The 12,960-nt window shown below is 44.3% G+C and overlaps 2 protein-coding genes across 5 annotated transcripts; one reads left to right on the forward strand and one right to left on the reverse strand.

Moving 5' to 3' along the window:
• Window positions 1-1,051: 1,051 nt before the first annotated feature.
• LOC114869278 (uncharacterized) lies at window positions 1,052-3,950 on the forward strand. Of its 3 annotated transcripts, XM_055514119.1 has the most exons (4): window positions 1,052-1,305; window positions 1,665-1,772; window positions 2,177-2,533; window positions 2,672-3,950. In XM_055514119.1, exons 2-4 carry the CDS (start codon window positions 1,700-1,702, stop codon window positions 2,896-2,898), a joined length of 657 nt encoding a protein of 218 aa, XP_055370094.1. In that variant the 5' UTR covers window positions 1,052-1,305; window positions 1,665-1,699; the 3' UTR covers window positions 2,899-3,950. The 3 variants fall into 3 exon arrangements, with proteins under 3 accessions (XP_055370094.1, XP_055370096.1, XP_055370092.1); XM_055514121.1 differs by lacking the exon at window positions 1,052-1,305 and having other exon boundaries at window positions 1,338-1,772; window positions 2,675-3,950; XM_055514117.1 differs by lacking the exon at window positions 1,052-1,305 and having other exon boundaries at window positions 1,346-1,772.
• Window positions 3,951-7,370: 3,420 nt separating this feature from the next.
• Window positions 7,371-11,315, reverse strand: LOC114868875 (uncharacterized). Of its 2 annotated transcripts, XM_029172580.3 has the most exons (10): window positions 11,107-11,314; window positions 10,412-10,483; window positions 9,762-9,853; window positions 9,514-9,676; window positions 8,988-9,008; window positions 8,794-8,873; window positions 8,630-8,717; window positions 8,450-8,557; window positions 8,111-8,290; window positions 7,371-7,928 (listed from the first exon to the last, which is right to left on the reverse strand). In XM_029172580.3, the coding sequence occupies exons 1-10, from the start codon at window positions 11,138-11,140 to the stop codon at window positions 7,795-7,797; spliced, it is 972 nt and encodes a 323-aa protein (XP_029028413.2). In that variant the 5' UTR covers window positions 11,141-11,314; the 3' UTR covers window positions 7,371-7,794. The 2 variants fall into 2 exon arrangements, with proteins under 2 accessions (XP_029028413.2, XP_029028412.2); XM_029172579.3 differs by having other exon boundaries at window positions 8,450-8,717; window positions 11,107-11,315.
• Window positions 11,316-12,960: the final 1,645 nt, after the last annotated feature.

Genomic DNA, 12,960 nt, shown 5'->3' on the forward strand with positions numbered 1-12,960 from the left:
TATTGAGCAGGATTCAAAGTTTAAGCATTGATCACTGAACAATTTAAAAACAAAACCATCATCAGTCACGGTCTCTCTTGTTTTAATTACGATCACAGCTGATAAACATTAAAGGTTCTGAATGAGCATAAACCTTAGCAGTTTGATTTTAGACTCGTGACACAAACCTGCAGAGCTTCACTCCCTCATGTGATTAAACTGGACTCTTTATCCAAGCTGCTATAAACTATCTGAGAGGATGTTGAGGAGAGTGGCTTTAAGATGCTGAGACGCTGCTAATGGTCCAGTGAATTCTTGTCAGAACAAAACAGCTCAATTGGCTTATGGTTTCACATCTGACCTGATAAAACATCACTCTGTTACTTTAGGGTGTAAGTTACTATATCGTATTTAACTTTGTGCAGGTAAACGTACTGTTAAACATTTGTTGTGTAGAACAGCATTAAAGTAGCAACAATTTCCTCTAATCATTCTCTAGGTTCCCAGTTCTACAAAGGTCACCACACGGAGAGTTGTGTGACTGTTTATGTGTGACAACAATGTGAAACTGGCAAAAACACGAGCTGATCAGTGAATTTAATGAATAAGATTAGAACCAATGTTACTTGAGTTGTTTGCCCAGTACAACAGAAAAAACAATTAAGGGCTGCAGAGATCGTTTCACAGCCACTACGTATTTAAACCAAGGATCAAACAGCCTGAAAGGACAAAACAAATATAGTTTTTATAGTTTATAGAGTTTATAGAGTAAACACTAAATATAATCACAAAATGAATGAATTATAAGTTATGTTTGGTTCATATTCAACAAGTAAAAAATGAAACGTTGAATTGAACGTTGAGCTGTAAAGCTGTATTATTTACGCTGCTGATGTGTCATTTATTATTTACGCTGCTGATGTGTCATTTAGGTGACATCACTAAGTGACTAATAAATAAACATGTCATTTAAAGTTGACACCTGGAGCCTGAGCTCACTGACTGGGCTGCTCACGCTTCCTGTCAGTCTCCACCCTGTGTCTGTGGATGACACTGTGTGTGGGTGTCTGTGGGATAACGTCTGGTTGCTGGACAGTATACTGTATGTGGTGCCGCCCGGTTCCTCTGGGGCCACGATGGGATCCACAGGCTGTGTCAATGAAAACCAGGTGGAAACACCCAATGTGAAGGAGGAGACAGAATCCTGTGGTCTGGAGATGTGAAGAATCTCCACTGATGAAACAGCAGGAACCTAAGGATCAAGCGTGGACGGTGTGACTGTAGCAGGAACAGGCACCTGCTGTTGCTCGGAGCAGGCGGGTCCAGGTAAACACAGTGTGTGTGAATGATGCATGCGCAGCAACTGGCTGGATCTTCCAGTGACACCGGTTTTGAACAAAAGAGCGTCACTTTCTCTTTGGCTCCAAACATTCTGTGTAGTAAGTGCAGGTCGTGGGTGGAGCCGTGCACAGACTCTATATAAGGTGCGTATCTTCACCCAGTCCAGTAACGTGTCATTGATGAATAACTGCAAAACAATCCTCATTCAGCCGAACACACAACAGGTAATGTTCTATGATGTAAAAGGCTTTTATTTGTCTAAACTGGAGCTGAAGCTTTTACTTTCTCTATGGAATCGTCTGTTCCAGTGGTGGTAAATCACTGATTCTTCTGTCCTGCTGCAGCGTGGAGCTCCTGTTGATGACTCTTGTGTCACAGCATGATCTCCATCGTCATGCTGCTCCTCAGCCTGATCCCACGATCAAGCTCTCGGTCACGAACCGGATCAATGGGTAAGAAGTTTAACAGGAGAGCTGCTTCTTTACGCTGCGCACGTGAAACGCATGTGAACAAACACGACTGCGGCTCCAAACGACCGGAAGGAAACTGGAGTCGTCCTCTTTTACAACCTGCCAAAGTCACACTTCTAGCTGTTATTTTACATATGATCCTCCTGTCATCAAGTTTTAACTTATTAACAAGTCCACAGACAAAAACTCGACGTAAGAAGATGTAAAAGAAAAGTTCACTCTTAAAACAAAGTTGAATTAACTTCAGCCTGAAAAACCAGTGTTTAGATTTTAGGGTTTTGTGATTTTTTAGATCTTTAGAGCAACTGTCATTAAATAATCTGTGTATTATATGAGACATGAACCACAAAGCTCGCATGTTAAAGTCCTGTGTGGTTGCTCCACAGGATCATTAGTAGTGGATGTGACCCAGACCCACTATCAGGCAGAGCAGAACCACAGCATCACACTGGAGTGGACCTTCACACCCAAACCTGACACCATCACCTCAGTTTACATCTACTGTCAGCTGCTCACTGGTCTCAGAGCCTCAGTCCTGCTTCATCTCCATGAAGGTGTTGAGGTCTCAGAGTCTCAGGATCAACAGTTTTCAGGACGGGTCCAGTTTGACAGAGACGAGCTCAGAGACGGACGGATCAGACTCCAGGTGTCCAGACTCAGGACTGAGGACTCAGGACTGTACCTGTGTGGAGTCAGAACAGCTGATGGTTTGGGTTCTGGCCAGTGTCGACTCAACGTCACTGGTGAGTGAAACTTTAGCACATCAGCAGCTGCTTTGATAAATGGGAAGACAGCGTGAACTTAAAAAAATGTAGAACTTAGAAACTGTTTAAACCTTTACGATTTTTATTTTTCTGACTCAGATGTTTGTTTTTCTCTAGCAGTGACTGATCCTCCTGAAGCTGAGAGAGAAACTGAAACCAACAGCCACAGACCCAGAAGATGGATCAGTCTCTACACTGGGATGGGACTGATGGCACAAGTGGCTCTGACTGTTTGTTTCTATTTCTTCATTAACTCCTTGTGCAGAAAACCACATTTACCTTCAGACCCCAGTGATGAACTGGTGGAAGAGGTTTCAACACAAACACAAAACAAACGGTTTTAAATTCTAGTTTATGTGATGGACAGAAATCCCTGGTTTTGCTGATGGGAGCCATCCACATACAGCAGGTAACCATAGCAACCTGAGGTCTTCGATCAGTTTCATACAAAACCAGCCAACCTACTGACGCTCCTCATGTGTTGGTGGATCCACTCTGATCTTTTTTAGCAAACACAAGTTAGTTTATTGTCTAATGTTGCAAAAACTGTAACAATGAGCATAATGAGCAGAATCTTTCCAGAATTCAAACTTTACTGTTTGACAGTAGTGATGAGAACGTATCACCAGACTGGCTGTTCGTTTGTCTCCTTCAGCCTCTGGTGCAGGAAACATGTTTTATTGATGACATCATCATGTTTCTGCTTTCAGAAAAACTGCAAAATTGTGAGCAATGAGCAGAATTTATCCAGAACTCAGACTTTACTGTTTCCTGATGAAAGCTTTGAGGCCTTGAAACTAGTTGATGAGAACTTTGACTGATGACATCATTGTGTTTCTGCAGCTCTGCTGCCTTTAATGAACCTGTAGTTCATTAGTGGAAGACAGAACTAAACGCGGGTGCCGTTCACTGACTGTAAAGTGAATGTGTTTAATTACGTTAATGCTACACTAACGGCACTTTGTGTTCATACTTTCATACTTTTTAAATGTCATGAGTAGAAATTGATCTTGTTATTGTTAGTGTTTCATCTTAACATGTACATTTCAACAAGTCAAAGCAAATGTTTGAACAAAGTGAATTGTTTTACATTACATAAATACACTCTCTTTTACTGTACATAGTGAACACACATTAAGACTTCATCAAAAGTTTAGCTTTAACTCAATACGTTTGTCGTGTTTCATGCAGAGACTTCAGTTGAAAGCTATATATAATGGATCCAGTGGATCCAAGCATCATCCGTCCTTCTCCTCTATCTGTGAACTCAGGGTTTATACTTAGTAGATGTAGTTTGTTGGGTTTTCTTTTGTTCTCAAGTGTCTGTTATGAAGAATTGGTGCTACTGGTAATAAACCAAAATAAACCGTCTGATGCTGCTCAGAGCCTCAACCTCATGTTCACAGTGTGAGATCTTCATAGTCCAGATGTACAGTAGAAAAAAGTAGAGCTGCTGAAGGTCCAACATGTCCTCAAATTCCTGGGTTTGGTCTCACAGCTTTGGAAACTGTGAAAAAAAAATTCACTTTCCATACTTACCATCATCTGTTGTTGTGTTGTATGGAATAAAGGTCATACGAGCCTTTGAGCCTCAGTCCACCATCTGAATGAGTATTTGAGTTTTTCTCCAGCATAATTTATTATTATTATTATTATGTGCACAACTCAATGGTTGTTTATTGAAGAACACAGTGTGTGGTCATGTTGCCACGGTTACCTGCTTGTGTGATGGGTCTTTAAATCCATCATATAAAAGTGGAAAATTAAAACAGTTTGTTTTCTGTTGTTGCTCAAACTGGTTCCTCTGATCCATCACCGGAGTCTGAGCAGAAACGTTGTTTACTTTGTAACGAGTTAATAAATAACAACAAACAGAGAGAAGAGCTGTTGCTGCTGCTGCTGCCAGAGCCAGACTGACCCTTCCTCTATTTACTGTGGTGTTTAGTTCAGGTTCTGTCTCAGGTTCAGACAGATCAGTCACTGCTGGAGACACAGAACACATCTGAGACATTTCTGTAAGAAATGAGGTAAGAAACGTGAAGTAAACATATTTCCAGAAGAACAGTGGAGTATGATATAATAAATGATAATAAGTCTACATCATTTTTTCTTTATTATACAGCTTTTTGTTTCAACGAATCAACTCACCAGTGACGTTGAGTTGACATCTTCCATCGTTCCAACCATCAGATGTCCTGATGTTACACTCATACAGTCCTGAGTCCTCAGTCCTGAGTCTGGACACCTGGAGTCTGATCCGTCCGTCTCTGAGCTCGTCTCTGTCAAACTGGACTCGTCCTGAAAACTGTTGATCCTGAGACTCTGAGACCTCAACACCTTCATGAAGATGAAGCAGGACTGAGGCTCTGAGACCAGTGAGCAGCTGACAGTAGATGTAAACTGAGGTGATGGTGTCAGGTTTGGGTGTGAAGGTCCACTCCAGTGTGATGCTGTGGTTCTGCTCTGCCTGATAGTGGGTCTGGGTCACATCCACTTCTAATGATCCTGTGGAGCAAACACAGAGACAGAACCTCAGGTTCAGGTGTTTTCAGATCTTTTCATGTTAATGCAGAGACACAAACAGATAAAAGTCAACCAACCATAGACGCATGAGACGAAGCTGATGAGCAGCAGGATCCTGAGGTTCATCTTCAGTCAGTGAGTTTAGAGATAAAACTGCAGAGGCTGAGAGTTTGTGGTCTAGATAATTCCTCCTGCTGAATTTAAAAAAGGTGCGTTTATGCCCAAATGAACTAAAACTAACTACTAAACATGACACAGGAAAACAAAAGTTAAGCCAAATCATTTCAGACAAGAACATGTGAAAAAACCAACACAAATAAATTACATTTTACCTGGAGTCAAGTATTAAGATTTAGTTAGCAGCCTGACGACAGCAAAGCAGAACAGCACAGGCATAAAGAGATTAGTATCAAAATAGGGGAAGTAGGAACGAAAGGCAAACAGTTCACCTGACCAATATAATAATTGTGTAATATTTGTGTCACCTTGTGGCATTTATTTATTTATTTATTTATTTTCATTTTAAGAGCCTTGAGTGAACAGAAGCGGAGCAAAGCTACTAACACTTAACGCAATAAAAGACATTAACAACTCTAAACACATGCACATAGAAACTATGACACCTAATTGCTTCTATACACATGCAGTAACTACACACAGGTGAGTGAGTGGAGGGCATAAAATCGTGATATTGCCCATGGCGCCACATTGGACTGCCACTGGTATGAACTGTATGGACGCAGTGAAGTGAGGTTCTTGGTTAACCTGGTTGGGTCTGTTTGGACATTACACATCAGAAAAATAATTCCTCAATAAAGTAACAAGTCTGGGCCCAGAAAAAAAACTGATAATGGATCTGTTCCTGCACACTTTTAACAGAAGATCTGTTATGTTCTACACTTACGTGGGTTCTGTCACAGACAGTGACTGGAGATTGTTGGCAGCCTCTCTCAGAACAACAGCAGTCGTTAAGAATGAGCTACGCTTCAGCCACAGAAAACTCGAATTGTTCATTATTTCTTTGCATTTCGTCTCTCATTAAAATTATGCAAAAAAAAACTTTACCTGGAGTCGTCAGTCACATCAGCAGCTCCATATTTGTCTGTACTGTATGTTTTCAGCCTTCACTCACTAATATAAGCCTAGAGTTCAGCTATCCTTTGTCAGCTCTTCTCTGTTTGATAGCATTTGTGCTGGTCTCGCATGTCTGGGTTTTTCCGTTCAGTATCACATTACTGAAAACACTTACACAGCAGCCTGTAGTGTCCATTAGTAGTGAAGAAGAACCTGAGCCGTCCAGCCAGAACTAGAGCTCCTGCAGAGAGACGCTAGAAAGCGAGTTCAAGCTCCAACATCCAAAGTCCGTCAATAACAATTTGTGACATTAAATTATCTTCCTCTGGAAAAAGACGTGTTCTTTGTTCTTTCTTCTTGTTCTTTCATTTCTGCTCACACCCTCTTTATTCAAAGTGGAACGAAACCTTTGCATACATCACATTTCATCACGTTGCTGTGAAGGGTTCACTTCTAGTCACTTCTAAACTTCACTTCTAACACATACTGTACATAACACATGTTCCATTGTTTATTGAATGAAGAAAGTGCTTCTACTGTATCTCAAGTAAATATTTAAGCTATTAAGCATCTTTTTATTTTAAAATTGATGAACATTTGTTTTGCTGACAACTGTTTCACATCTCAGCCCAGTAGATGGCAGTAAGACCAACGAAGAAGCAGAGGAAGGAGGAGGAGGAGGAGGAGGAGCAGGAGGAGGACAGTCAGACATTGATGCATCATGAAAAAGTCACCAGATCCTGGTTTTGACGGTAGATGTTTGTGTTTTTGACTCTGCATGTTCTTCTTGCTCTGCAAATTCCTAACTTCATGAGTAACTGAAGCATAAACCACGTCTGTAACACAGAGCCTCTCTGTACTGGACACACTGCACTGCATTATGGAGGAGATGGTGGAAGGTTTGGCCTTATTCATGTAATAACGTGGCCAGTGAATGTACAGTAGACGTAATGGGAGGAGCTTAGATGAGTACATTTGTTCTATTAACTGTCTGATAGTTCATGTGTTCGTGGTGTTTTAGCTGCAGAAGCTCAGCTCATAACAAACTGTGACAAACACACAGTTAAGTTAAAATCCTCCGTATTATAACGTGTTCATTAATTTTGGCCACTAGGGACAAAAACATCGATAATATGAAGCTCCAGTTCACCGTCAGCCGATAGACATTGTTCTTTCAGCCTCTGTTTGATCCATATATTCAATATGAAATTATATGAAATGTGTCATCATTTCTTTTTTATTTTCTTTTTCTACAAAAATCAATTTCTTAATAAAAACAATTTTACAAAACTAAAAACCTACGACTGTAAAACGGTCTGAGACTGAATCACTGAATCAGAGTTTACAGTATGTACACAGCAAATATACGCTGCACACAGACGTTGTTACATCAGAGGCTTCAGGCTCAGTACCGACTCCCATCAGAGGCAGGTTGGTCCCAACAGAAGCATCAGACAACAGCTGATGATGAAACCATCTGTCAGCAGTCACACTGGTAAATCAACACATTTGTAATTTTTATAAACAGCCTCTGTTTGAAGAAAAGGAGTCAAACTGAGCACCGATAAACAAATGAAAGGGTTAATGTTCAGTCTGTTCTGATGTCCTGATGTCCTGATGTTCTCTTTGTTCTGGTCTTAGTGCTAAGAAGACGACGAGAAGGAGAACGGTGAGAACGGGAGGACGGAGGACGGAGCTGCAGTTGAAGTCAGCAGCTGGTCACACAGCGCCGGCTCGTCCAGGTTTATCTCAACAAACGGACCGCTGGAGCCGACGGCTGCAGAGAGAGGAGAGGCCTTTAGTCCAATACAGACGTGTTCATTCAGCTGCGGCAGATGTTTGGTTAAACGCGATGTGAAACGTTTGTGGACGACTGACGCGTCGCTGTTATTTTCTATGTGTTGTGTTTGCAGTCCGACCCAAAGCTCCCACAGCTTCAGCTGGTTTGTTCGCTCTTACTGGTGCAGGGGTTGTTGTTGTTCTCATTCTGCTGCTCTTTTCCCACATCATCAAAGAACGCGTGGGTTCCGTCAGAGGCACCGGAGGCCGGGTCCGCGGGCTCCTCTGCTGCCGCGGGGCTGGAGGTACCGACCGGGGGAGGCTCCACGCCGCTCCCATCAGGCTGCTCCGGTGGAGTCACTGTGGAGGAGGCCGACAGGAAGGTGAGCGAGCCGCAACCATCAGCTGGTGCGTTCGGTCCGACAGCAGCACGGACTGAAGGTCAAACGTGTTTATAAGGATCGAGAGCCCAGGATGTGGTTTAATAGGGTTGTGTAAAGCTACAGGCTCCTTCTGTACCGGTCTCTCCATTAGGCGCCTTCTCCTCTGATGGAGGACTCGTGCTGTTGGCTACTGGAGGAGGTGAAAGGTCATCGGCGTGAATTTCGTCTTTAGGGACCGGACGATCTGAGAAAATGAAACAGAAGCTAGAAGTCAGGACGCGCCGCGTGTCGATGGCCTCATGTGAGCGACACACACCGAGGTCGTCCAGGTGAACGGGCTCAAAGGTGCCCGTGGGTTCGTTGTGGTGACTGGGACTCGGGCGCTGAAGGTCAAACGAGTACGTCTGCAAACGAACAATTAGCTGAAACATGAAGTCACAGGTGATGGAAGGACAGAACGGAGACGGTTTCTCCTCTCACCCTGGAGACGCGTCGCAGTAAGTAGAGGATGACACACAGGACGACGATCACGAGGATGATCAACACCAGGATCACGTAACCTGGAGTCGGACACGCAGTCGTTTTAGAGCACGGACAAAAGAATCAATATTCCCCATGCTGGACACAAATAAAAGCCAAAGAAGCAGCATCTGTATATAAATAAGTGGACTCACCCCAGGATGAAGACACTGCCGCTGAAAGACACAGAGCTGTTAGACAGTGTTGACCTCAGTGCTGCCCTCTGGTGGACAACAGCAGCCACTACAGGTAAACCTTTAACCACAGACTGACGGGACGGTCTCTGACTGGGGATAATGTTTGCATAGCGTAACCACGTTTCCTGTCTTTGATGATCTTTCATCCAGTTCAGTGGTTGTGGCTGATCGTTGTCTCCCACAAACATCTGCTCTTGTTTTAGGTTTGATTTGTCTGATGCACAAACATCTTTGTTCGTTCTATGCTGATGATCCATCACATGGAGGCCTACGTTACAGTCGGCCCTGCAGGGGGTGCGTGTCCTGCGTGAGGCCACAGCTGAGCTGTGCAGCTTTAACCCTCAAGCTGCTGGAGCGCAGCCATGGGTTGAACCGCGGCGATGGTTCGCTACGGTGGTGTTCATGTTGTGTGACACCCGAGAACATGTGAGCGCTGTGGTTAACACACAGGAAGATGCATGCGAGGCCGCACGGGCTGCAGTACCTGGCTTAGCTGACGGGCTTCCTGTCGTCATGGAAACCGTTGTGACGTCATCAGGCTTGGTGTCAGCCTCCGCCTCAGTGTGTGAGGTTGTGTTCGGTGCCACTGTGCTGCCACTGACTTCCTCTGTTCTGTTGGAGGTGACATGTTTTGCTAGTGTGCGACTCTGTTGGAGACAGCAGGGTTAGACATGTTCCGAAGATGCAGAACCCTGAGTTACTGGGACCAGGATGTTTGGGGCCAGCTGTTACCAGATCAGTTGTAACGTGTAGAGGAGTCTCTGTGGCGGGAGCTTCAGTTTGATTCGCAGATTCATCGAAAGCTTTCATGGATGAGTTTGTGCCTGAGAAAAACAGAATCAGCCAGATGTTTCTAGACATTTGACCCAGGCCCACGTTGGTGAACCCAGAACACAGCACGTACAGAACAACACATCACAACCCTCAAGGAGTAGAAGAGTTCAGGTGCCGGGGCTCGGTTCAGGACCCGACCAACCACACACTGCAAACTGGACCCTGGTGCAGGTCGGTACCGCACACTGTTTATTAACAGGAGCAAACTGGACCCTGGTGCAGGTCGGTACCGCAGGAAAGTACAGGCTGAGGTGGTACCGCACACTGTTTATTACAGGAGCAAACTGGACCCTGGTGCAGGTCGGTACCACACACAGTAGGACGGTCACGGGTCCAACACAGACAGAACCGTCTGTACAGGACACGTGAGAAACAGCAGCTGATGGACAGGACTCGGTTCTGACAGAACCCAGAGCCAGAGGGTTACAGTACTGGGCTAAGGAACATGAGGCTCAGCTCAGGTCTGACTAGTTCACATGTTCTGACTCACACACACAGTTCTGAGCCTCCTGTTCTGGACTAACTCTGACCCGCTGTCGCCGCCGTACCTGTAGCTTCATCGCTGTGTGCCGTCGTCATGGTGACGGTCTGTCCTCTGGACGTCCTGGAAATAACTAGAACTGACAGATCACAGGAGCACGTTAGCACCGAGCAGCAGGTCTGAACATCAGAGGTCAGAGGTCAGTTTCATCTGCAGCAGTGAGCTTTGATGCAACGAGGCGGCAGAAACAGAAAAAAGCTCAGACGCACGGAACTAGAAACCTGAGAACAAACAACCGATGAGCGTTTAGTTTATAATAAAGTTCTTGTTGATCACTGATATTTGGATCTCCTTATAAATGAATCTATTAGTATTCAGTATATATGTAGTCATTCAGGAAGTTAGGTTTGTGTGTGTGTGTGTGTGTGTGTGTGTGTGTGTGTGTGTGTGTGTGTGTGTGTGTGTGTGTGTGTGTGTGTGTGTGTGTGTGTGTGTGTGTGTGTGTGTGTGTGTGTGTGTGTGTGTTCTCTGTATTACTTCCTGTACGTGTCCTCAATCCTTAAATGAACTTAAATGAATTTAACAAATATAAATGCAGATTCGGGACTAAATGAAGCTTTTAGAGTTTTTTAAGTGGATTTGAATTCAGTAAAAAAGATCAAAGCAGTATATCGCAACATTTGTGCAGAACCTGATTCAGATGAATGTGTGTCTAGAAACGCGGTCGGGTTCGGATGTGAAGGTCTGAGAGGCTGAACTCACCCAGGAAGCAGACGCGGCTCCACAGCTTCATCATCCTGACGACGGGGCTTCTTCTTCTTCTCTCCTCCTCTTTCGCTCTCAAATTTAGAGGTTTAAATATGGTGTGTGCTCATCAGCAGGTCTGACTTGATTCACTGACTCGGTCTCTTTTTTCTCGCGCCCCTTCCTCCTCTCACGTCTCGTCTGAGGTCTCTGCCTTGTGCTCTCTCACTTCCTCTCTCCACCTGCTGCTGCTCAGTGTCTCTCGACCTTCCTCTCCTCGCTCTCTCTTACTTTCCCTCCGCTGCTCTCGTTGCTGCATCGTGTCTCATGTTTAGTCTGGGCTCCTTTAGTTTGACTCCAACATGTCAGAGTCAGAGGAAAGTCGACCAACCTTTACAGGTTTGCTGCTCCTTCGCTCCAAGTTTTGTTGTTAGTTTGATTTATTTATTTATTTTGGTTACTCATAAGTTACTCACCTTTTACTTTTGACATGGAATTGCTCGTGTTTGTGATGATTTACTTAATTTTATCATGCAAGACCTCTTTAATTTGAAGGAAGCCAGTATTATCAAGTTTAATTTCTGAAATAATCTGTTGATTATTAAACTTATCTGCTAATTCACGAACTGATTCAATAATAAAATGTTAAAAACATTTGCAGCTGATTGATTATCATTTATCAGGTTTCCCTGAGATTTAGTAGTCAGTTTGATGCTGTTTCTTAATCTATTTATGTTTTGGGGGTTCTCCCTTCTTTATCTACACGTCCATCTTGGTTTCAGATGAGTCACTGCACCTTCACTGTAACCGTGGCACGGTAGTCACGGTAACAGGCTAACGTTAGCTAGCCTGAGCTGTTTCAGCTGGATGTCAGGCTCAGATACATCTGGGCTTTAGTGGTTTCATGTCTGACAGTGAGTAAGTGCATAAATGATGAAGGACAGTCCACAGGAAGCTAAACGTTGATGCTCTGATATTTTATATCTGAATGTGCCTTCACATCAGGCCGCTCGCTAACGTCTGGCACAGCGGTGGCGTCCAGCCTCGTAGCGCTGGTTGAGGGAGCGCGTTTCACAAAGTGCGTCTTAATGTAAATAAAGTAATAAAGCTCAACACACAGAACCAGAACATCCTTCCCACATGTCTGCTTGCTGTGCTGCAGCTCCCGTGACCTTTGACCCTTCTCTACCGCCCACTGCCTCTACGTCTCCTCACCCTGAGCCTCTCGCTGCCAATCAGTCGTCAGGAAGTGATTCATGCACCGCAGAAGCACAGGATGTTTGGCCAACTAGCATTTATCAGGGTGTAAGTGATGCTCATGTCACACACTAAGGAAGCGATATCGCAGAACCACAGACGGGTTCTAATAAAACTTTTACTGTGAAAGTATCCGAACCCTTGTGTTTTAGGGTGTCAGACAGGAAGTAGGTTGGGTTCTTTCTGTCCAGTGACCAGCGCAGCCTCACAGGTGTGTTGTGTCATCGCGTATGTGACGCTCAGTACCAGACCAGACTTTAAACAGGATGAGCTTTAATCCGTTCACAGATTCATCAGAACACCCGTTTTTCCACGGCATACTGTGACCATCATGCTAACACCCAGACGGCCATGGGAACGAAGACCAGGCAGCGGCCGATGCTGCTGCTGCTGCCTGAAACAGAGCGAGACAACAAGTCATCCGTCAAAGTGGCAACAAGCACAAAAATCATTTACTGAAGTTCCCTCAAGTTTCATAGTGCCTCATTTTGCTGCTTTTGCTTCTAACATCAACATCATCAATGTCAGTGGGTCTAAAATATGTGACCCACCAACAGGAGACGTGTTCTTGTATGTAAAGCCACAATGTGAAGCCTGATAAAGTGCATGGACTGG

Source organism: Betta splendens, chromosome 2 (assembly GCF_900634795.4).
Source record: "Betta splendens chromosome 2, fBetSpl5.4, whole genome shotgun sequence".
Lineage (NCBI taxonomy): Eukaryota > Metazoa > Chordata > Actinopteri > Anabantiformes > Osphronemidae > Betta > Betta splendens.

Bases quoted from the DNA above. Each gene is read 5' to 3' on its own strand.
- LOC114869278 (XM_055514119.1), top strand. From the start codon at position 1,700: ATGATCTCCATCGTCATGCTGCTCCTCAGCCTGATCCCACGATCAAGC. The intron at 1,773-2,176 runs GTAAGAAGTTTA...GTTGCTCCACAG, and splicing joins GTCACGAACCGGATCAATGG to GATCATTAGTAGTGGATGTG. The intron at 2,534-2,671 runs GTGAGTGAAACT...GTTTTTCTCTAG, and splicing joins GTGTCGACTCAACGTCACTG to CAGTGACTGATCCTCCTGAA.
- LOC114868875 (XM_029172579.3), bottom strand. From the start codon at position 11,140: ATGATGAAGCTGTGGAGCCGCGTCTGCTTCCTGG. The intron at 10,484-11,106 runs GTGAGTTCAGCC...GTGATCTGTCAG, and splicing joins GAGCCGCGTCTGCTTCCTGG to TTCTAGTTATTTCCAGGACG. The intron at 7,929-8,110 runs GTAAGAGCGAAC...CTCTCTCTGCAG, and splicing joins CAACAACAACCCCTGCACCA to CCGTCGGCTCCAGCGGTCCG.